The 22,563-nt window shown below is 34.8% G+C and overlaps 1 protein-coding gene across 1 annotated transcript in view; it reads right to left on the bottom strand.

The window, feature by feature from the left end:
* The window catches only part of GLG1 (golgi glycoprotein 1), a 103,969-nt gene that overhangs the window by 27,864 nt on the left and 53,542 nt on the right, over positions 1-22,563 (bottom strand). Inside the window, exons 2-8 of the mRNA XM_019710346.3 lie at positions 20,007-20,039; positions 17,485-17,571; positions 13,875-14,090; positions 8,364-8,567; positions 7,297-7,368; positions 6,174-6,357; positions 3,462-3,676 (exon numbers count right to left, since the gene is read on the bottom strand). Of these exons, the coding sequence (XP_019565905.3) occupies positions 3,462-3,676; positions 6,174-6,357; positions 7,297-7,368; positions 8,364-8,567; positions 13,875-14,090; positions 17,485-17,571; positions 20,007-20,039 (1,011 nt within the window). The remainder of the gene's footprint in view (positions 1-3,461; positions 3,677-6,173; positions 6,358-7,296; positions 7,369-8,363; positions 8,568-13,874; positions 14,091-17,484; positions 17,572-20,006; positions 20,040-22,563) is intronic.

The raw sequence follows: 22,563 nt of genomic DNA, 5'->3' as shown, positions 1-22,563 counted from the left end.
AATCTGACACTGAGGGCCAAGCAAGAACTGAGTGGAGAAGCTTACATAGAAGACATTTCCAGTTTAAAGATCTAATTTGGTCATAAGAATCTAGAATTTAATTTCACTGTAGACACTGGCATTAAAACAAGCATACTCTGCTTTATTAAAAACAGATGTGAGATTTCATTTAACTTGCAAGAAATATTAATTACAAAAAATTAGAATACTTATACTTTCCTATTTTCCCTCAACCATCTTTTATACAACCAAAAGGTAAATCAGACCTTCCTCATTATAACCATACAGAACAATACTTGTCATTGTGCAGCTGAAAATGAGAAGAGAGTCTGTTAACATTTACTTCTGCTTGATCCATCCTTTGTCATGAAATAAAGCAGGAGATGTGCCTGAGATTCTTTTTTCCTGTCTGAGGAAAAAGCAGTTGGGGCACAGAGAAAAAAGCTCTAAATTAAGGATCAGGAGATCTGAGTTCTATTAATAGTTCTGACTCTGCCAGATATTAGCTGTGAGAATATGGGCAAGTTGGTTAAGCTCTAAGTTCCAGTTTCTTTAACTGCAGAGGATTATAAGAATACATAGGAGAAGGCTGTGTACACTGAAAATCATTTTACAGATGTAAAAGATCATTATTACCACAGATCAGTAGCAGGTGGTGTTTTGGGGTGGGAATCTGAAACAACTGAAAGCAAATTTGAAAACTACAATCCTTCTGGTTTGGGCTCCTTTCTTCCAAGTTAAAGAACTGGAGCCCTTTTTGTGTCAAAGACACAGGTAGGTAGCCTCTGTAGGAGCTTTCTCTGATTCTCATACATTTGACCTACGATCCTTCAGGGGCTCATACCGGCCTCATCACATATTCCTCAGAGAACAGATCAAAAGGAAATGAAGAAAGAAAACCCTATTCTGTCTATTCTAAAAGAAGTCAATATCAAGATGAGAGAAATATGAAAGATTTCCCAGTATTCTGGGATGGAAGTTATTTGTATCAATTCTTGGTGGCAATTTGGAGAAGCTACAAAATGCTGTGGTTAGTTGATAGAAAGATTACTGTCAAAGGATTATCGATTTTAGTAATGATGTTTGTTGACAAAGACCAAAATATTTACATCTTTTTCATGGGAGTCTGAAAGTCTCTGCAAAAACTGTATCAGTTAAATATCCGCGACTGACAGGCAAACGCTGAGAATTCATAATGAATGCACCAGATTGCAGCTAATAAAGGCAGGCAACGAATGCCCCATAGACTCTATTAGGCTAACGGCTCAAGGGGTCATTGCCACTCTGGAATCCGGTGATAACAGTGTGGGAAATAAACACTAAGAATGGAAACTGCTACATGATTATACATCTATTCTGGCCCCTGACTGCTTAGGAAAAACCTGGGGAAATGCTTCTGAGAAATGGTTAGTCCAGAGACCGGACTGGGCAGTCAGTAGTCATCTGGGAGAGACTGGGCCCAGACTCGTTCAGCCAGACTCAAGAGAATTTATTAAGTTCATGGTTATGGTGCATTTGGAAAAGTATGTACTCACTAAGATAATATTTATTTTTATGCTTTACAGTTTACTATTTGTTGAGAGATCAGTAAATCAAAGCACGACAAACAGCGAATAGGAAAAATTAATGGTCAACCACAGCCAGGTACGGAAATCTACTGTATCAAGGAAGAAAACTTCGGAAAAGAAAGAAAGAAACCCACTCAAATAATTTCAAAACACTCCTCCATTTGACTGAGGATGGATAATGTAGTAGAAGGCTAAGGACAATTTTTTTCCTTTGGATCATTTATTCCTTCAATTCCTAAAAACCATGGGTCCATAAAAACCCAAATCAAGTGTTTGTTTCCCACTTAGCTAAACTTAATGTGGTTAAAAATAACATATTTCACTATTTGAGGTTTAACGTCTAGGTTTGGAAAGCATTTTTATTCTGGGCACAAAGGATGAGGTGGGCGGTACTTATTTATCTTTCAAGTTGAGTCACTAGCTCTTTTAACAAGCTAAATTTCAAAAAGCTCTGGAGGTTAACTAGAGCCTCATAATAAAGTCAAACCAGTTTTTTTCCTTTTTTCCGTACCCCTTAGTACAAGTGTAGCCTAATTTAAAAGAAGAAAAAATATATGTAATATGTAAATATATATATATTCTCTCCCCTTTCCATGATACATTAAGGATGAAATGCAAACATAGGATGTCTTGATTAATTCTTGGTCTGGGGCCCAGGCACATACATCGCCACAGAGGTTTCTCAGGACAGTCATCAGCAAGGACTGCTCCAGAGGAACTATATCCAGAAGCCTTCTGTCTAGGTAGGCTTGTATTTTGAAGAAGCAGCTACATTTTTCTATTTTTCCCACCATGGGTCAGAGTAATAGAACCTAAGATGAAATTTTACTCCACATAAAAATTCTATATAAATTTTGTATTTCAGGCTGTAAGATTCTGATTTTCCATGATTAGCAGGAAAATAAAATTTTAGTAATATTCAATTTTTAATAAAAACAATAACACAATAAAAAGACTAAAGAATTGCGGTTTGCTAGTTTCCCTGAGGCGAGAGCCTCAACTCCCTAATTTAGGTTATAAAGTTAAACTGTATCTTTTGTGCTTCCTAAAGGAAGGTATAGGAAAGTACAAGTACATTGTACAGGGTACCACTGTTGCATTTGGTATTGTAAATTGTTCAGACTCTTATTCAGTAAAATATGGACAATGGTCATGAAAGAGAGGCATTATATCTTTAATATTTTGTTAACTTTATACTATGTACCTGCTCTGTAGTTATTCAACTGTTTATGAACCCTGGGCAAGAGTAACTTTATCTTCTCAAGCAAAGTATGCTAATATTTTCCAACTATTTTTATAGAACTGACTGTAGAGTTTGGAGGTAGAGGAAGAAAGACCCTTCCACGCATAGTTGCCCTAGTCTAACAAGAAAAGATGGCGTGATTTTGAAAACGACATGCTTTCGTGATCCCTTCAGGCCTGGAATTCATGCCATGTTGCACATTAGTAATAAAAAGAAACTCTTAGAAAATTTCTACTATTTTTAGCTCTCTTTCAGCCTCAACTCAGTCAAACCTAATGGGCAAGTTCTCTTTTGGTGAAGGACCTTTTTTGGTTTATTAGAACTTGGTTTGCCTTGATTCTGAGTTGAGTAAATCCAATCTATCAAGTTACCTTTAAAAAAAAATATTCCAGCAAACAATGCATTTTATCTATTTCTTTAAGTATATAGCTGTTTTTATTGGTTATGAGCTCAAATGTCTACTTTGCAGCAGAATCCATACTCTTACTGTTACATGCCTGAAGAAACAATATTCCATGTCTGGTTTTTAGTACCTAATATTTGCTGTGATGTCACAAATGATCCAGAAAAGGTAAGTTGGGACAGTGTCAGGAAGACATTCCTTAGCTGATAAATTATGACATTCAAAATGGGAGAACATTTTTCCTTACCGCCTGTTGGCAGTTCATTCCAAGGTTGCCTTTCTCCCCCCGAACTACTTTCATCAGACAATGCAGGGTTCGCCCTTTTCGATGTAATCCAGAACAGTGATGTTCAATCTCCCCCCGACAGCTCAGGATGATCTCAGGGCTCAAAGAAAAATCTTCCATCAACATGCGTCGGTAATCTAACATCTCCCCCTGGCACTCACTGCTCACTTGTCGGCCTAAGGTAGGATTTAAGTCATAACGTTATGGTGAGCATTAGGATCAGATACCAACACATAGTAAAGGTACATGTTTTTTCCCTAGAATATAATATACCAGTTACACTATTATCTACACTGAAAAGCTTAGAATTTAGCAAAAGCTTCATCAGCATAAAATGAGTTTAAGGCTCCAGAGACTAGGCTTTACCTTGTCAGTGTTTTGTATTATACAGATTTTACACTACTGAATAATGCAAATGTTTTGCCAATGAAAATCTCATCAATAAAATAACTATTTGGGTAAAAAAAAAAAAAAAATCCCTACTGGCCTAGGAGGTTAAAGCTTATGGAAAAGATTACACTTCAGATATTCACAACAGACCCCCACCTTCCTTGAGCTGTAAATGCCAAATGGGAAAGCTTAAGAAATGTGGTGTTTTTTTTTAAATTTATTGGGGTGACAGTTGTTAGTGAAATTACATAGATTTCAGATGTACAATTCTGTATTACATCATCTATAAATCCCATTGTGTGTTCACCACCCAGAGTCAGTTCTCCTTCCATCACCATATATTTGATCCCCCTAAGAAAGGTTTTAAAAAACAGCTTTACTGAGGTTCAATTGACCTATAATAAACGATACTTTTAAAACATATAATTGAATAAGTTTGACATTTGTACACATTGGTAAAACCATCACCACAGTCAAGATACTGAACATATATCCACCAACTCCAAAAGTTTCCTTATGCTCCTTTAGAATCCCTCTTTCTTTCCTCTTCACCCCACCTACCCCATCCCCGGTCAACCATTAATCTGCTTTCTGTGACTATAGATCAGTTTACTAGTTTGCACTTTTTAGAAGTTTATGTAAATGGTATGGGTTCTTTTTCATCTGACTTCTTTCACTCGGCATAACTATTTTAAGATTCATCCATGTATTTACAGTTCATTCCTTTTTATTGCTAAGCAATATTATTCCATTATGTGAATGTACTCTAATTTGTTTACCCCTTCAACTGTTGATGGACATTTGGGTTATTTCCAGTGTGGGGCTATTACAAATAAAGCTATTATTAGCATTAATGTACAAGAGTTTCTATGGACATATGCTTTCATATCTCTTGGGTACATACCTAGGAGTTACATGGCTGGGTCATATATATAGGAGATGCATGTTTCATTTTTTAAGAAACTGGTAAACTATTTTCCAAAGTGATTGTACCATTTTAAATTCCCATCAGCAATGTACGATAGTTCCAATTTTTCCATATTCTCACCAACACATAATATAAATCAGTCTCTTTAATATTAGCAATCTGTATTACTTTTCTGAATTATCTGTTCATATCCTTTGGCCATTTATTTACTGAGTCTTTTCGTGTTTCTTGTTAATTTTAGTTTAAGGACATTAACACTCTATTTTTTAAATATCAAATTAGATCACATTATACATATTGTTCTATAATATGCTTTTACTAGTCAATAATTTCCACCTTTCCATCTTAGGAAAATTTCATCTAACACCCAGACCATAATCAAAATTCTCCACTTGTCTCCAAAATGTCCTTTGTTTGGTATTCAATCCAAGACCATGCACTGCCTCTGGTTGCTATTCCATTGCTTTCCGGGTTAGAAGTTCTTCAATATCCAGATATGAAAAAAATATTCACCAAGAAGTTCAGAGTTTTACTTAATGATTGATTTTTTTCATTTATATTACTAATTGTCCCAGCACCATTTATTCAATAAGAGCTAGGAATTTAAATTTTGCCGCCGAGAGCCAACATTAAGGAAGACAACCCTGACCTTCTGTATATCCTTCTTGGTTCCTTTGTCAGGTGTTCACTGTTGGACTAAACAGACCATGAGTCTGACTCTATGGGGGTAAACCTTTCATCTTTACTGTTTAATTCCTTAATATCACCAGTTATAATAATCATAGTATCTATCACTTATTATATGCTAAGTGCTATTCCAAATAGCCTCACTCAGTCTTCAGGCTGAGTGGCACTCCTCAACATAGGTAATATTATTTTTTATAGATAAGAAAAATGAGGTTTGGAGAGATTAAGAAATGTAAACAGTGGACATCCAGACAGTTAGTTTGGTGACAGAGCCATAATTTGAAGCCATGTCTCTCTGACATAAAGCTCATGTGTTAAATCATGATGCTACTCTGATTCTCCTAAAAATGCTGTAAAATATGTATTTAAAAAAACTGAAATATTTGGATTTGAGAAATATGCTTTACTTTGGGGGAAAAAAAGCAAGCTGGGATATAAAGAAAGACAAAATCATGGATTGTTGAGCTAAGAGAAGGGCCTTCAATAAGGCTTAAGGATACCAAGCCTTCATTCCTAGAGCTTTGCTTACAAAGATAGATTCCTGAGTCACAGACACAAGTATACTTGAAAGAGCAACTAGAGGGGGAAACTGACGTTTACAGGTATAAGAGGTTTTAGCGTATGAATCTAAAATGGAATGAAAAGGATAAAAAGAAATGAACTCTTACCTCTATGCACAGCTGATTCCAGACACATCAGAAGGTAGGACAGCCTGGCTTCCCGGGACCGGGGAAGGTTTTCCACATTGCACCGGTATTTTTTCAAGTCACTTTTACAGGATTTGGCCAATGAATAACTGACCTTATAATCTTGGGCAATCAGCTTTTGGCGGGTTGTTAGTGCTTCTCGACACTGAATAAAGAGTGCCACAAGAGAATTAAGTTAAGACTGCTCAGGTGGTTCAGCAGCTCACATGTACCTCTAGGACAAGTAGAGGCTCATGGCCAAGTACATGTCAACAACTGCAGCTGTTACAAAATGCCTATGTTTAAATTCAGTTAAAACTGAACACGAGCGTGCTGAACAAGTGTGGCAAGAGGCAGGGGTAAATGGGTGGGGAGCTGTGGAATTCTACAGTGAATCGTGGATTGTTGCTGCAATCAATAACAGCTGTCATAAACACATACAGGTTTGGTAGATTCTAATACATGAACTTGACAAAGTATTCTTTTCCACTGCAACAGTATCTCTAACGTCAATTTTACCAGAATCAAAGTGGCAACTGACACAATACTCTGGAAGTTTCATTCTATACTTTTTAAATATAATTATTCAATAGTAAAGGAACCGAAATAAAAAATATTTCTTCAGCTGCATAGGAAAGTAAATGACAAGATAGAAAAACCAAAAATAATTACTTTTAAAAGTCATAAAAGATTCTTGTATTCATGAAAAAACAGAGAACTAACAGTAATGATAATGCTTAATGAGACAGCCACTGAAAAATTAAATAGCTAATTACCTATGAAGTACATTGGTTTGGTTAAACTTCCTGAGTATGTAGGACTGGCTTCAGTGTGATTCTGATTTAAAATTCCCCAAGTTTACTCTCCTCACCGATTCCCTATTGGCTTCCCTATGTCCAGATATCACAATTAAAGCTTCACTTTCTTGGCTTAAGCAAAATATGCTCTGGTTCCCTACTAAAAGCCAAGTATCTCACCTCTGAAAAGGGTAAGTTTTATCAGTCATTTTACATTTTGCTATCAATTTATAAGAATATTGTTCGAGAGGATTTGAGGAAACTTTTAAGAAATGAATAAAACTGACTTGTTTCAAAGTAAGACTTACCTTTTCACTCATGGATTCTTCAAATTTATGATTGAAGAGGCACTTATACACTCTGCCTTCCCCAGCCTGTGTCTATAAGATGGAACATACATAACAGTTATATATGATGTCAGAGGGGTAGTAGATTGGGGGGGTAGTAGATTGAGGGGTGTAAATGTCTAACTATTACATTGCTTTGTACACCTGAAACTATTAAAACAAAATGGAACATACACATTATGATGATGACGATGATTAGCTAACTAGTTATGTTGAACATTATCCATAATCCTATATAGAACTTTCTGTTAAATTAATACAATGATTAATACCTTTGAACAAATGGCTCAGTCATTTATAAAATCTAGTAGTTGCTGAAAGGAAATAATGCCTGTAGCAAAGATGGAATGAATTTTTCCCATAATGCCTATTGTCATTTATTCCCAGATACACTGCTAATTAGGGAATCAAGAGGTGTCAGTGAGTCTCCCTTTTTACAACATTATGCTAGAGGCAATAAAACTCTTATAATCAGTGGCTCTGACAGTTAAAGCTATTAATTCAAAACAGCAGGCAAAGTGGGAGTGTACACAAGTCCTGCTCAGTCCTCTGTTGTAAAGATAATAGATTATTCTATTTAAAGTGTTAAAAAGCTATTCTATAGGGTCTGTGGGTAGCAATCAAGGACCTGGTTTTAAAAGCTAACCGCCTGTTGTTTTTACACTTTAGCTAAAAACATATAAATAAATGTGTAATATTAATGGCAAAGTTTTAGCCATGGAATAGATGTGAATAGGATTCTCTGGTAAAATAGAATAATACCTATAGGTAAAATAGACTGAAATTGAGAAGTTAAAGTAGAAAAAATAATGTGTGGAGATTGTCAGAAGTCAAGTGTTAACCAGATGTTAAATCAAGGCTGCGCATCCAGTATAACATTTTCTGTTATCCTGAGACCAACTCCACCTTCCATTCTCAGTGGCTTTTCTACATGTGAGGTTTGTGTTATTTTATTTTATTTTGGGATAGAGTATTTAAAAATTAAAAAGGAAAGGAAGAAAAGAAGAACAGTTTCAGAGTTGACTCACATTTTCACAAAAACGCTCCCGATCATCTCGACAAGCAAAATATAAATGCCGGTCTAAATGAAAGTCATCTGAGGACAGCTCAGCCACCCGGAGAATGGCTTTCTTGCACAGTTCAGAGACTTGAATCTTGGGATCTCTTTCTTCTGCTTCCTTCACTAGGCCTTTTTCCAAGCATGATACCACCTCACCTTGTGAATGTGCATCCTAAAATAGTAAGGATACTAGTATTTTACAACTCTCACCACAGTGAGTTTCAAATAAACATCATTTGGTTAAAAACAAAAAAGAGGCTCAACATATAGTTAGTTTATTGATGTTCTATTTAGAAATCAGGTGGGAACCAACCATGCTATGGAAGTTACAGAAAATGTCCTCAATAATCTTCGTTAGAATGCAATACATGCATGCTGTAAAAAATAGAGATCCTGGGAAATTAAGTATAGTTTAGTTAGCACTAGAAAGAGGAACCCGAGTTTTTAAAGTTTAAAATGTCAGAAAAAGTTAAAGGAATTATATCAACCTAATGCTCTGTTCATACCTCCTGCCAATGCTGAAATAATACTGTAGAAATCTGTTAATTTATCTCGTACGGGCTAGGTACTTTCGAGATAACAGTGCTTTTAGTCAAATTAAAAAAACAACAAACTACAATATTCATTGAGAAAAGATATTATAGAGACCCTCTTTCTCCTTTTCTTTATTACATATTATCCACAAAGACCCCAATACGTACAACCTATAGTGTAATATTCACGTCAATGTTTTGGATTTACCTTAATGTGATTTTAACAAGATTATCATTTATACAAACTGCTTTGGAGAGCTTTCCTAAAACAATCTAATTACCTTTAATTGTACATTGCATCATCCCCATAGCAACCATAAACATTCATTCATTCAAAATATGAGAAACTTCAGCTCCTAAATATTTTCTATTCAAGAGTCCTAATCTTTTATCTCAGAAAATATGCTTCAATAACTTGAAACGTATAACCATTAATAGAGCAAACCAAAGCAGCAGAAAATACAGTGCTATCATTTATTTATATACACATATAAAATCTTTTTATAGTAAAATACCATGTCTATGAAATCATCTGTGCATAATTAAAAGATTCCTAAAACCAGATAAACATTTACTTTAAGCAAAATTTGAATTCAACATACTGGACTTATTGGGGGGATCACTACATAGATTATATAAATGCCTAACCACTGTGCTGTACACCTGAAACTAATATAAAATAGTATTGAATATCAACTATAATTGGAAAAAAAATATATATGTGTGTGTTGGTCACAGGATGTAAAGTACAGCACAGGGAATATAGTCAATGGCATTATAATAGCTATGTATGGTGTCAGATGGGTAGATTTGTTGGAGTTATTACTTTGTGAGGGGTATAAATGTCTAATCATTATGTTGTTTTCTATACCTGAAACTAAAAATAAAAAAATTTTTTCAATTCAACAAAAAAAAGTACATTTTTAAAAATTTTGTTGTAATAGAATTTATTCTATAGTACACTACTTCCCAAGTATATTTTCATGTTCTTTCCTACTATACCTGTGAAGAGGGAATAAAAGCTGTGTACCCATTGTGCAGATGAGCAAACAGAGGCCTAGAGGAGTGTATCAACTCATCTGAGTTCCAGAATGTAAGATGCCTAGCTAAGAGGCCATCGTTTATTTTTCTAGACCTTGAGTTCTATGAAAGTCCTACAATTATATGTGGTTTTATACATTTTTCCTGAAGAAGGTTCATAGCTTTCATTAAATTTTCAAAAGGTTTGCTGACCCAAAAAAGATTAAGAAGCACAGCATGCTAGTGGATTCTCGTGTCTTCCTATTCTCTATCTGTACTTTAACCTTTCTCACTAGTTGTATGATTCTATCCAATGCTTCGAAACCTGAGATGACTAAAAAGATTTTCTGGAGAGTAATTCTGAACAGATAAACAAAACTCTGAAAGACAAGTGACAAAAAAATAACAAGAGAAAAGTGTACAGAAACCCCAGAGATCCGGAGCAAGGCTTATTTTTTCTTCCTGACTCATGAGTCACACTCCAGTTTGTCTGACTATGACCCACTCAGGCAAGGCCTATCCATTTCTACTTCTCAAAGGAAAAACAAAACTATGATAACAAAAGTTTGGACAGAAACCTGTCAGTCACTTATTATATACAGCACACAAGAGATTATAAACATGATTTTATGTTATAAAACAATGTTCTATACCAAATTTTAGTAGCCCATAGTAACTTACTTAGCTAGCAATCAGGTCTGAATCATCTAAGCATTTGAAAATAATAGCATGATCATCAACTCTTGATTTAGATTTAGCCTTTAGTCCAGGCATCATAGGGTAAAGAAGTGATTTCCATGTAATGAGTCGAAATATTTCCCTGTATACTTTGGGTTTGTAACTGTTTTAAATGTGCTACCAGTAAGATTAACTAGGGCTATTGTATTTCTTAATGGTTCCATTAGCTTCTTGTTGAATTTAAGGCAGCATCGTCATGGTGTGAGAACCCCTGAGGAATCTGAGATTTAACTTTACTTAGAGCAATTGTAGCACCACATATTGGTGTTAGACCATAACATCACCTCCATTAGATGTTTTCATTCATTGTAACTTCAGATAGATAATGTTTTCAAATAAAGATATTTCAGGAATTCTTCTCAGTTCCCCAGTCTTTGAGCTTTTTATTTCAGCCCGTTTGAGTTATATAACTGAAACGTATGCAAATATTTGACAAAGAAAACTGTTTGGCTAATAATTACTGAATATGAATGAAAGCAAGGGAGGTGAACTTATACACTTGCATATCATCTACAAGAAAATAAAATTACTTAGTTTAAGAGAAGTTACTAATACATAGGCTTGACATATGAATAACAAATGATGCTGTAAATGGATTTACAATGAGTTTTAAAAATTTTATTGTGGTGAGACAAATGTATATCTTAAAACTACTATCTGTGTCCTCATTAGTTTTTAGCAGTTCGATAGGTAATGTTTTTTTCTTCCCTAAATACCTTGCCCTCCCCTCCACTCTTTTTTTAAGAACAGAGAAAGATAACACTAATCTCAAAAAAAGGTAGGCAAGAACTCAGTTTTCATCTCTGCTATACATTCTCAATTTCAACGTTTTTGCTGTCTTCTGTGATTTACTTCACTAAATAAAGAGAAAAAGAATGCCTGAATTATTCAAAGAGTTGGTTAAAAGCATGGAATGATCAATGATATAACTACTGAGTGAAAAGCATAAAGTAGTAATAGTGTGGCACGTGTCCACATTAAGTTCCTGTAAGGAATGCTGCATTTGACTTTCTCGTCAGATGGTATGAATCATTTACACTTTCACTTTTGGAGATCTGCCCTATCATTTTAACAGTATTTCCTTAGAAGATTCTAAAGATCTAATTAATATTTAGTCTTTGTTCTAAAATTTCTATATATTTACATTTTGGAAAAAAATCATTATGGTTTTAAAATCATGACATTTATAAGTTCATACAAAGGCGGGTACAAACTGGTTAACCACACCCCCTTCTCCTCTGACCTTTGGAGGAGGTCCGTGCAAAGCCAGTAAGAGAGGAGTTCGTAAGCTTCAGTGGCAACAAATTTGAATTGATGAGCTGTTCTCCTGTGTGGTCAGAAGCTGACTTATTAATTTTCAGGATAATTTTCATAACTAAATAACTGGCTTCAGAGAAGTAAACTATAATCAGAAAAGGCAAAGAAGGGCTGAGGACATGCCTCCTCATTTTTAAACTTGGTGGTAGTACCAGACTGGATTATATAGGAAGGAACATGTTTTTCAGAAGTATAGGCATGAGTCACCTTACTGTCCCCAAAATACAACAAAGCCTTTGATGCAAGGATTTGGGGGGCCCGGTATACACAGAAATTCACCTAATTGGTTAAGGATAGCAAAAGACAAAAATGACCAAAATATGCATGTTTATGGTCCAAAGAAATATATTTTTGTTATTTTAACAAAGCTGAAAACAACCTTCTCTGCCATGTCTCTGGGCTCTAGCACTACTATTTTCTGGAATTATTTCAGTCACTGCAGACTTACAACTCATACATACCATTGAAGGCAAGGTTTATACTGACAGTTCAGATTGCTAGTGGGAAGCTACCCAGCAATAATCTTGGTGGTCAACAGAGAACTACTACAAAGAGAGGTGAGTTGTAATGGTCCACTCCAAAGCGTGGACCATTAATCACAAATAGGAACAAATGTCATCACTGATTCCTGAAAAGTATGCCTGGAACACTTATGTGAAGATTTTACAAAGAGTGAGATTTAGAATTGGATATCATCTCCAAAACCGTAAATAAGTCAGAGGAACTTCCTGAATTATCAGGGTGACTTAAGTGTTTTTGTGCCATTTCTAGAGTCTGCTGAGAAGGAAAAAAAAAAATCTGCCTTCTTTATTAAAACTGGCCTTTTTTTCAGCTGCCTGAAAGCTGTATGCCAAGTTCACGGTGCTCTCAAGATAGGCTGAGAGGTGCCCTGTGAAAGGACCAGAGCCCTGAGCTGATATGAAGGAAAGGGTATTTGGTGACAGCGAGACAATAACCAGCACTAAAACCTTCATCTGAACTGGTGTGTGCAGTTCCAGCAAACTACACCATGTTCCCTTTCTGAGTGACTGAAGCCTGCAAAGCATGATACAATGAACAAATAGGGGCAGAGACAAATGGGTTTTATTTTTTGTCATATTTCCTAAACAGCAGATTAATGAGCAGTGGCAATTAATAGCTAATGCCATACAAGGGTCCCAGTCTACCTCTCCCACTGGCATCTGTTACTTCTTAGGAGTTTCTTTCATTTTTGTTGAGCAAACAAATACAGAATAAACTTGGTCAAACCTCCATTTTGACCTGGACAACTGACTCATAAGGTAAAAAATAAGATCAGATATAATTAAGGGAGAAGGAACTAGCTAGGCAGTTTTCTTTCCCGTCTTTACTAAAATTAGTTCTTCTGAGATGAAGATAATATGTCACGTTTATAGAATACCTTTCTTCTGACAAGTTGAAGTACTTTCACATATTTAAACTTTTCTAATATTTAAATATCTTCTTTTGTCCTGGTGTGCTTACTTTTTTTTTTTTTTAAATGGGAAGAGTGAGGTATGTGCAGAGAAAGTTTTGAGAACTCAAGTCTCTCCTAACCCAACTACTATTCCCACTAGACTACAAAACGTTTTGCCAGAGGAACATTACAGGTAAACAGTAAGTGGTTTAGTATTTTGAAAATAACACTACTCTTAGCAGATAATTAATTTCTCTATTTCTCCATACTATATCAAAACGTTTTGTCACAAACAGCTAAGATGCATTCACAGGTCAACTAGCCTTTGATCTTGGGGCTGTCTGGACCTCAACTTAAAGGTCACCTCCAAACCTAAATTTTTCCCATGCCAGTCATGCCAAGCTTTTCATTTATTAAGTTCTTAAGACCCCTTTGGTGAAGCCAGTGTAGTAAATACCTTTTCTCCAAGCCGAATGCTGCCACATTTCAGAATGTTGATGTCATTTTTGCAGTCATCCATGAAGCCACAGATTAGACGGTAATCACTGAATATGATGGCTGTCATCTTGGTGATGTATTGGTGACACTGGTACTCAGTGATGTTGCCTCGGTGATCCACCAGGCAGGAAACCAAGTAACCTTTTCCTACTGGTTCATCAGCACATTCTTTAATCTGCTCAAAAGAAAGTGGCTGTTTTACACAAGTATTCTATTCTTACCTCAAATGACATTTACGAAAGAGAGAATGTCTGATATTTTATTGTTGATAGTGTGTCATGCCTACTAAGATTGTTGTGCCCTCTAAGAAATACTTGATGTGTTTTGCAAGAAAATACGTACATATACAAATGCTAGGTAGAACTCATGTCCAAATGGAGTAAAAAGAGCTGTTAAAAATTTCATCTTTATTGAGATATAATTAAAAAGAGTTTTTAACATCTACAGTTTTAGAATGGTTCCACCATTCTAAGTGGTTCTACTGAGAAGTCCCTTTATCTATGCAAAGAATGCAATGGACTGTGAGGAGATTAATCTAGGGAATAGGTCTGGAAAACAGGTGCAGAACTGAAGTTTAGTTGCATGTCCTTAGCTAAGCTACAGAGCAAACTATTACTGTTAGATGAACCTAATAGCCAAGGGGAGGAAGGAGGAAAGGCATAATACTGCTTCTTGACATGACATTAATGTGTTCTGAATTAACTACGATTCTGGACATGTGTTTTTGAACTTAGTAGAATCCCAGCTTCACCACTGTGGTCTGGACCAGAATCATGTTTAAAATGACGTTCAGTGCAGCCTGGTAAGAAGTTTAGGAAGGGGAAGGACACTGAAAATCTAATTTGGGTGGTTTAGATATATGATCCAGTGGACTAAGCACAGAGTGATTCCACATGGTTAATGTTCCTACAAAGTACATACCAAACCACAAGTGCTAATGAGGCAAACTAGCCAAAAAGTGCTGGAATTCAGGCATTAAAAAAGTGCTATCTACTTATAGGGTTATAGGCTTAAATTATAAAGCATAGGAGGTTGTTTGGAAAAGTCCTACTGCATTTAGAGAAGTTAAAAACAAACAAAAAAGGCAGTTTTGACAAGAGGAAAGAGCCAAGTATAAATGTTTATTTTGAATATAAATGAGAAGGGAATGTTTTGTTTTGTTTTTTTTAAAAACCAATAGAGACTATTCTCCACTATCACACCACCTATCATAAATATGTACGAAGGGCAAAACAAATATAATCTTCTTTTCCACAAGGTGCTGGGGGAAGGACATACCACACACACTTCTCTTATAGGCCACTAGGTCTCTTATGTCTAACTCCAAACCAAGTCAAAGACTGAGTTCAAGACAGAAAATTGTGTTTACTTTTAAAGAAGCAAATTTTGGAATTTAAGTAAATAGTCTCACATTGGCTTTAAGAAGCAGTATGCATCTTCAACAGTCAAGATGAATGAAATTCTTTCAGCTTAACCTTGAGCTCTTTTTTTTGTGATGCCTAAAAAGAGGGCCATGAATATATTTCCAGGAAAAGTTCTGTGGTTTTTTTCTGAGCAAAACAGTTAAGTTTCCAAAGTGAAAGGAGGAATAGTTCCTTGAAAAATCTCAGCATTTGTAATTCAATCACTGAAAAAACCATGCATTAAAAAACAAAACAAAAACAGGACTAGTGGCAGACACCTGGGTTTGAAAACTTAATGAAGTAGAAGTATTCCTAGGGGATCTAATACTGGGCAATCAACAATTTAAATCTGAAGAAAAACCAAGAGCACAATTTGAATTGGAGCCCCAATAAGAAATTAAAAGTATATTTGACTATAACCACTTGAGATTTTACTGAAATACATAAATGTAGTACTATTTGTATTTCAGTTCACCACCAATTACAATAGGATGTACAGTGTTTGAATTAGAAGGCTATGCTTTTCTTCAACCATTCTATTGGACAGAAGTTTAAAATGACAGAAGGAAAATTTCTAAGGTTAACAGCAAAAAACAGCATTAAATCATCAACACATTTATGAATAGGCATAAACTTTGAAGTGGCTGGGGAGCAGATTCACTCTATTGTTGACGTAAGGCAGGAGAAAAGCAGGCAGTATTTGGCTCAATCATGGAGAGTAAATAAAAAGTTTGGTTTACAGTTTGCAGGTATTCTTGTGATGTTTTTCTCTTTGGAAATAGGATTCCAAAATTAAGAAAAAAGATAGGAGGGAGATATAGAATAAAATGTTTTCTTAGCAACTATTTCTTCCTGATATTTAATTTCTCTGACTCCAGTATCTCCCTCTAGCAAGGGAGAAGTGCCCTTGTTACTTGAATCTGTTACAGAACCACAATACTCCAAAAGGTTACAAGCAGGCCATCATTACAGTATACATTATAAGGAAGCCAGCTTTATAATGTATGTTATAAGCAAGCCAAAAAAAAGTTATTCTGATGAATCTGCATATACTCTGAGCTAAAATTCACGTGGCAATCATACTGGTTTGCATAGCTAGTCACACATGTATAGCTAGCTAAGGGAGTTGGAGGAAAATACTGAAGCTAGAAGCTAAAGATCAATGTTTCAAAGATATGCTATTCTACATATTGTGAAGCTCCAAGGTAAATATGAACAAGGGTCCCTGCTATAAAAGAATAAAACATATCTGATCCAGGATTAGAAGGTTTGAGCACAAAAATAGATTCTAATAGCTCCCACAAGGCCTTAAGTGAGGAACCCGAGCTGGGGGCTCATTGGGAGTAGGGTCTTCCTGAAGAGCCCAGAAGAAAGTGGCCCTGACTTAAGTCATCAAACAGGGTAGTTTGAAGACAGACCTATATGTGGCAAGATCTATGATTATTAACTCTGAGACAGAAAAATAGCAACTGTTTGCTTTGTAATTCTTATACTTCAGTATGCAGAAATCTCTGGCTTCCTGGAATTTCTATCACTGATTATGAAAAATAAAATACCATAAAAAATTTAATACCACAATTTTCACTAATATTTGTTGTTTACATTAAGCCAAGAAAAATAATTGAAAAACTTCCCCAATTAGCATCCATACAATGCTACACAATTTCATTAATTATTTTTGTCTTTATACTCAATCTTCATTTATAACAATATACACAACAATCTTTTTACACACCTTTTTAATGCTAACTCCTATTATTTGAAGCCTACGCCTCTGTGGTTCAGTTGATCCAAATGCATAGCCAAAACACTTAGAAATGTTTATAAGCCTCCTGGGGAAACCATTTTGATATGCCTCAGACACAGGCAGATTGTAAAATGTGTGAGAGCAGCACTGAAGACAGGAACAGCTGTAGTTTTCTGTTTGGGGATCAACAGAGCCTGATTATCAACTTGTCTGAATCAACAGCATCCTACTGTAAGTGTAGGTGAATGTTAACAAAAAGAAGTCTAATTACACCCACACTGGCCTATCTCTTAAACAATACAGATGTGAATGCTAAGAAAAATAAAGTAACTGAGTCATTCTTCTCTTAATGACTGGTCTGGTAAAGAGACGTAGTTTTCTATGCCATTAAAAACCCACAAAATTCTTCCACAACCTACCTCTGATATGGTAGATTTGCAAACCTCTCTGGCCACAGATTCAAATTTGGGATCTGTAGTTAGGTTGAGCTTATAATTCCACAACAACTATGTACAAGAGAAAAAAAACAAATAAAAAAAGCTCCAGTTAGAATAGCATGAAATTTACCATCAGTTATGATAAATATAAATGATTAATGATAAATTATGATAAAAATAAAAGATAAAAGTTCATTGTACAGAGTCAGATAAAGCATATTGACACTTCAGTTAACAGAAAAGTATGACAAAATGTCATTGCATTTAAAGACAAAAGGAAAAAATGTGCTGACAAAATAAAACATGATCATGCGGACATACTTTTTTCTTTTTTTACTTAAGAACAATTTTTTTAAAGTAAAAAAAATTTAAAACTAAAATCCCTGATAGTTTTCAGAGAAAATATACATATGTAATATAAGCTAAATTCTGCTTAAACCAAAAAATCGAACCTAGAAGATCAGATTTAGTAGGTTTAGTTACAGATTTCACAATCAATAGTACCTTCATAGATCAGTTTTATGAAGGAGAGTTGCCCAGAGTCCAGTTTCCAGGCATATCTATCTTCATTCCTTTAAAACCCTTAACACCACCATAAGGTCAAATTTACATTTCTTTTGTTACATTTATTCCTAAGTATTTGATTCTTTTTGATGCTATTGTAAATGAAATTATTTCATTAACTCATTTTCAGTTGTTCATTGCTGGTCAATAGAAATACAACTGATTTTTGTAAGTTAACCTTCTATTCTGCAACCTTCAATCTAATTATGAACGTTAGAAAATTTCCCATAATAAAAGTTCAAAAAACAAGTATTGAGCTTAATCAAATGCGTTTTAATGTATCTACTGAGATAATAACATGATTTTTCTCCTTTATAATGATTAATTTTTCAAATGTTAAATTTAACCTCAATTCTGGAGTAAACCCAAATTAGTCTTGATGTAGTTCACTTCTTATATTTTACTGGATTCAGTTTCTAATTTGCTTAGCATTTTTTCATCTATGGTTCATGAGTGACAATGGCTATTTGTTTCCTTTCTTGTTATATCCTTGTCAGGTGATATTAAGGTTACGTTAGCCTCACTGAACAGGACGATGTTTCCATTTTTATCACACTCTAAGACTAATGTTACTTCTTCCTTAAGAGTTTGTAAAAATTGACCAATAAATTCACCTGGTCCTGGAGTTTTTTTATTGAGATTTTTATTTACAGATTCAATTCTTTAATTAAACATAGGGTTATTCAAATGTTTTTCTTCTTCTTGTGTTAGTTTTGGTAAGTTTGTTTTTCTAGGAATTTGTCCATTGCATCAACATTTTCAATTTCATTGGCAAAAAAATTGTTCATAACTATCTTATCTCTTGCTTAATGACATTAATTCATTCCTGAATTCCCTACTAGGTGGAAAGCTATTTAATTTAAAAAATTTGTTCCATTACCTATAAATGGGAAAAATGATAAATGCCAATGCATTATATTATTAGATTTATTAGATTGCTAGGGTTGTCTTAACAAAATACCATAGACTGAATGGTTTAAATAACAGAAATTTATTCTCTCACAATTCTCAAGGCTAAAAGTCTGAGATCAAGGTGTCAACAGTACTGATTTCTTCGGAAGCCTCTCTCCTTGGTTTGCAGGTAGCCGGCTATCTTCTCCTTGTATGTTCATGTGTTCTTCCCTCTGTGTCTGTGTCCTAATCTTCTCTTTTTATGACATCAGTTCTCGCGTTTTCTGTAAACTATTTGTCCTCGTGTCCTTCCTATTCTTCAGCCCTTTGGGGTTCTTAGACACAGATCAGCTTCTTTTGGGCTTTCCCTCTGCCAGATTTGGTCTATTGATGAATTTTGAGGGCTTTTTCCTAATATTTTGCTTTATAAACAATGCCACAACAAATATCCTTTTACGGACACATTCTAATCCATTCTTTTAAGTATAACTACACATAAATTCCTAGAAGTAGGAATACTGGGCCAAAGCATATATGCGTTTTAAGTCGACTGCTTTATAAAGAAGTTTTTCTTATTTATATTTCTATCCATAGGCAAGAGCAGCGTTTAGTAAACTTCTTCTGGAAAGGGCTGTAAATATTTTAGGCTTTCAGGGTCCTACCCTCAAAATGAGCAGTGATGCCTCTAGTAGTCACTGCTGCAGCTACTAGATGATTGTGTGGTGATGAAATGAAACAACTTTAAAATACAGAAATCTGAATTTGTAAACTTGATAAGCACAGAAACAATTATTTTCATACGGTAGCTGTAACAAAAGAAAAACTTAAGTACAAAGATATTATTTGGCAGAACCTGCTGGTTTCTCCAGTGGAGGAGTATTTGTAGATTTACCATGGCCCTTAAACAAAGCTTATCATCCTCTTTTTAAGATTAAGGGAATCTAAAAAAAAAAACATAATGCTTTCCAGAACAACACGAAAAGCTTCCCCAAAATTTGTCCTCATATACATAAAGCACACATGATAAATTATGGAAAATCCATACTTACATGATTACAGTCTGAAGAAATTTCATTTTCAGGCTAAAAGGAAAAAAAAGAAGAGACAATATTTAAAAAAAAATCTCAAGTTTTCAAACATCACCAAAATAAACTCAAAACAAGAAATGTGAATAGCCAACTGAGTATGTTTCTTCAGTATAAGGAGTAAAATGGGGCTTACATAGTTTTTAAATTGCTGGGGAGAAATATACCAGCAAAGTAGATGAGACATAATCCCTTGCCAATCAATGGTACAATCTGGAAATGGGGAAAATGGAGAAGAATGTACTAGAGATAAAGCAATAGTGACATAAGGATCCTTACATGACACTTCATAATTCTGAAAGCTATAGAGGATCAGGTACAATAAGGTGTCTTTTCTTTAAATATTATTTATACACACACACATAAATATAAAACAGGCTTGTTAAAGATGGCAAAGAAGGTCAGTCGATGATTTAAAAATTAGTCTCATGTTAACATTAGGGGAAGCTGGATCACATGATGGTAGGTACACAGGACCTCTAGGTACTATGTTTATAACTTTTTATGAGTCTATAATTTAAAATATAAAGTTTAAAAAAACATAAATTATACATATATGTGTGTATCACACACATACACACACACATATATATTCATTAGACTACATATGAATACATTTGTTTTATAATGCCAGGTACACGTTCCAGAGAGAAATGAAGTTTCAATTCCATGACAAAAAAGGTAGACTAGGTTATGCTTAATATCGTATAGCTTTGCTTTACACATCTCCTCTGTTCATACCTTTCCTTGTTCATACCTTTGTTCATACATTTCAAGGAGATACAATTGTAATACTACACACCATAATAAAGCATCATTTCCTTTGAGTTTCTATAGCATTCCAACCTGTTCAAATGAAGTGTGCCTTCTATGAAGTATTACCAATGTAGGTTGTAAAAGGTGTCATTTTCAAAATAAAAAGATTCCATTCAAGGATAAATATACGGCAAAAAAGAAAACAATAAATATTAACAATTGAGCAGCCACATCTACCATCACTTCAAGAAGAAAGGGGTTTCTAGGGAACTATTAATTCCACTCCAGGATTTAGTAGGCATTAATACTAATATGCAAACTCATTTTTGCAACTAGTGATAAAATATTATATTAAAATTGACTTTAATAGATCGCTAAGTAATCACAAGATTATAACACACCATTTCTGAATTTTCTCCCTACTTATCTATATAAGAATAGATATTTTAATGCCTTTTATGAGGTGCCTTCTGCATCTCAGAAATCAACCTCCATACTATGAGTTAATAATCTAGCTTAACTCTGTTTCCTCCACTTCAATTCCAAGTGCTTGATTTATCTCATAGCAGTTTACTAGCAAGAATGCTTTTTGTTTAGGCAGTTTTCTACTTTATTCCCTTTTAATCCAGCTCTTAAATTTTTTCAATCAATCAGCAATTCTAGTTCTTTCTCAAACAAAGCATGGAAAGCAATTAATGTCACTATTATTTCTACTCATATTCATTCATTTTTACTAAACAATAACTTTGGATTAAAGAGGCAGTCTTGAAAGAAATTCAGAGCATTGGAGAATTTTCAAAATAACATAGTCAAAGAAGATGTAAGTTACTCATGGAAAAAAGTGTTGTCTTGTTTCAAGTCCACAGGACGTATATTAGCAAATATATGATTGTTTTAATGGCTTGCTTCCCTACAGTGGGAGACTGAATTACTTCCCCCAGTTTGCCACCCCTCTGTAATACAGATCCTTTGTCCTGTAACTGCACAGCCTCCCGCTGAGGACTGAGTACATACACCCTGCTCTACTGATGTGCCGTCGGTATTAGGCTAGTCCACTGACTTCTTTGGCTAATAGGTTTTAGCAGATGTAATATGAGCACAGGCTTTAAATGTGCTTGGGTGGTTTGGCTTGCATTCTCACACTCCTGCCATCCCCCCTGAGAAGAACATATCCAGGATGCTGCTAGTACAATGGGAAGGAGAGACGTGGAGCAGAGCCAACCCACTGACATGCACAGCCATGAGCAAGAAAAAGAAATATCTGTCATTATAAGCCCTTGAAATTTTGAAGAAAAAAATGACTAATATATCTATCAAGCAAATGAAATAATAAAAATTCCAAAGCCTTTAAGTTGCAATTGGTAACAACTATGATCTAATTTAGTGAATATTGTAAGTACAGAGTACTGTACCTTTTATGAAGGAATGACATAATCCACAGAGACACAAACAAACTGAAAACTTGGCAACTAGTGTTTGGTTTTCATCTCTTTGGTTGCCTTGATTTGCAATTGACAATAAACTGTTCTCATTTTTTTCTTTCTAGATTCAGTTTCTCTACCCAGAAAGAGATGACAATGTAGGAATGCCATAAAAATAAGGTTATGATGTTAAGCCAGTGATATTCATAAAGCTAAATAGCTATGAAGAATTTACAAATGTAACTGCAAATAATTAATTTCAGAAATAAAAGGGTCTTTAGACCTCGTATTGGTCTAGAGGAACAGAACAGAGACCTGCAAACTATAAAATAGTATACCCAAAC

The sequence above is a fragment of the Rhinolophus sinicus genome, chromosome 8, assembly GCF_057876585.1.
Source record: "Rhinolophus sinicus isolate RSI-liver-muscle chromosome 8, RSI-T2T, whole genome shotgun sequence".
Lineage (NCBI taxonomy): Eukaryota > Metazoa > Chordata > Mammalia > Chiroptera > Rhinolophidae > Rhinolophus > Rhinolophus sinicus.
The sequence above is the reverse complement of the archived record's forward strand: the minus strand, read 5'-3'. Positions and strand labels throughout refer to the sequence as shown.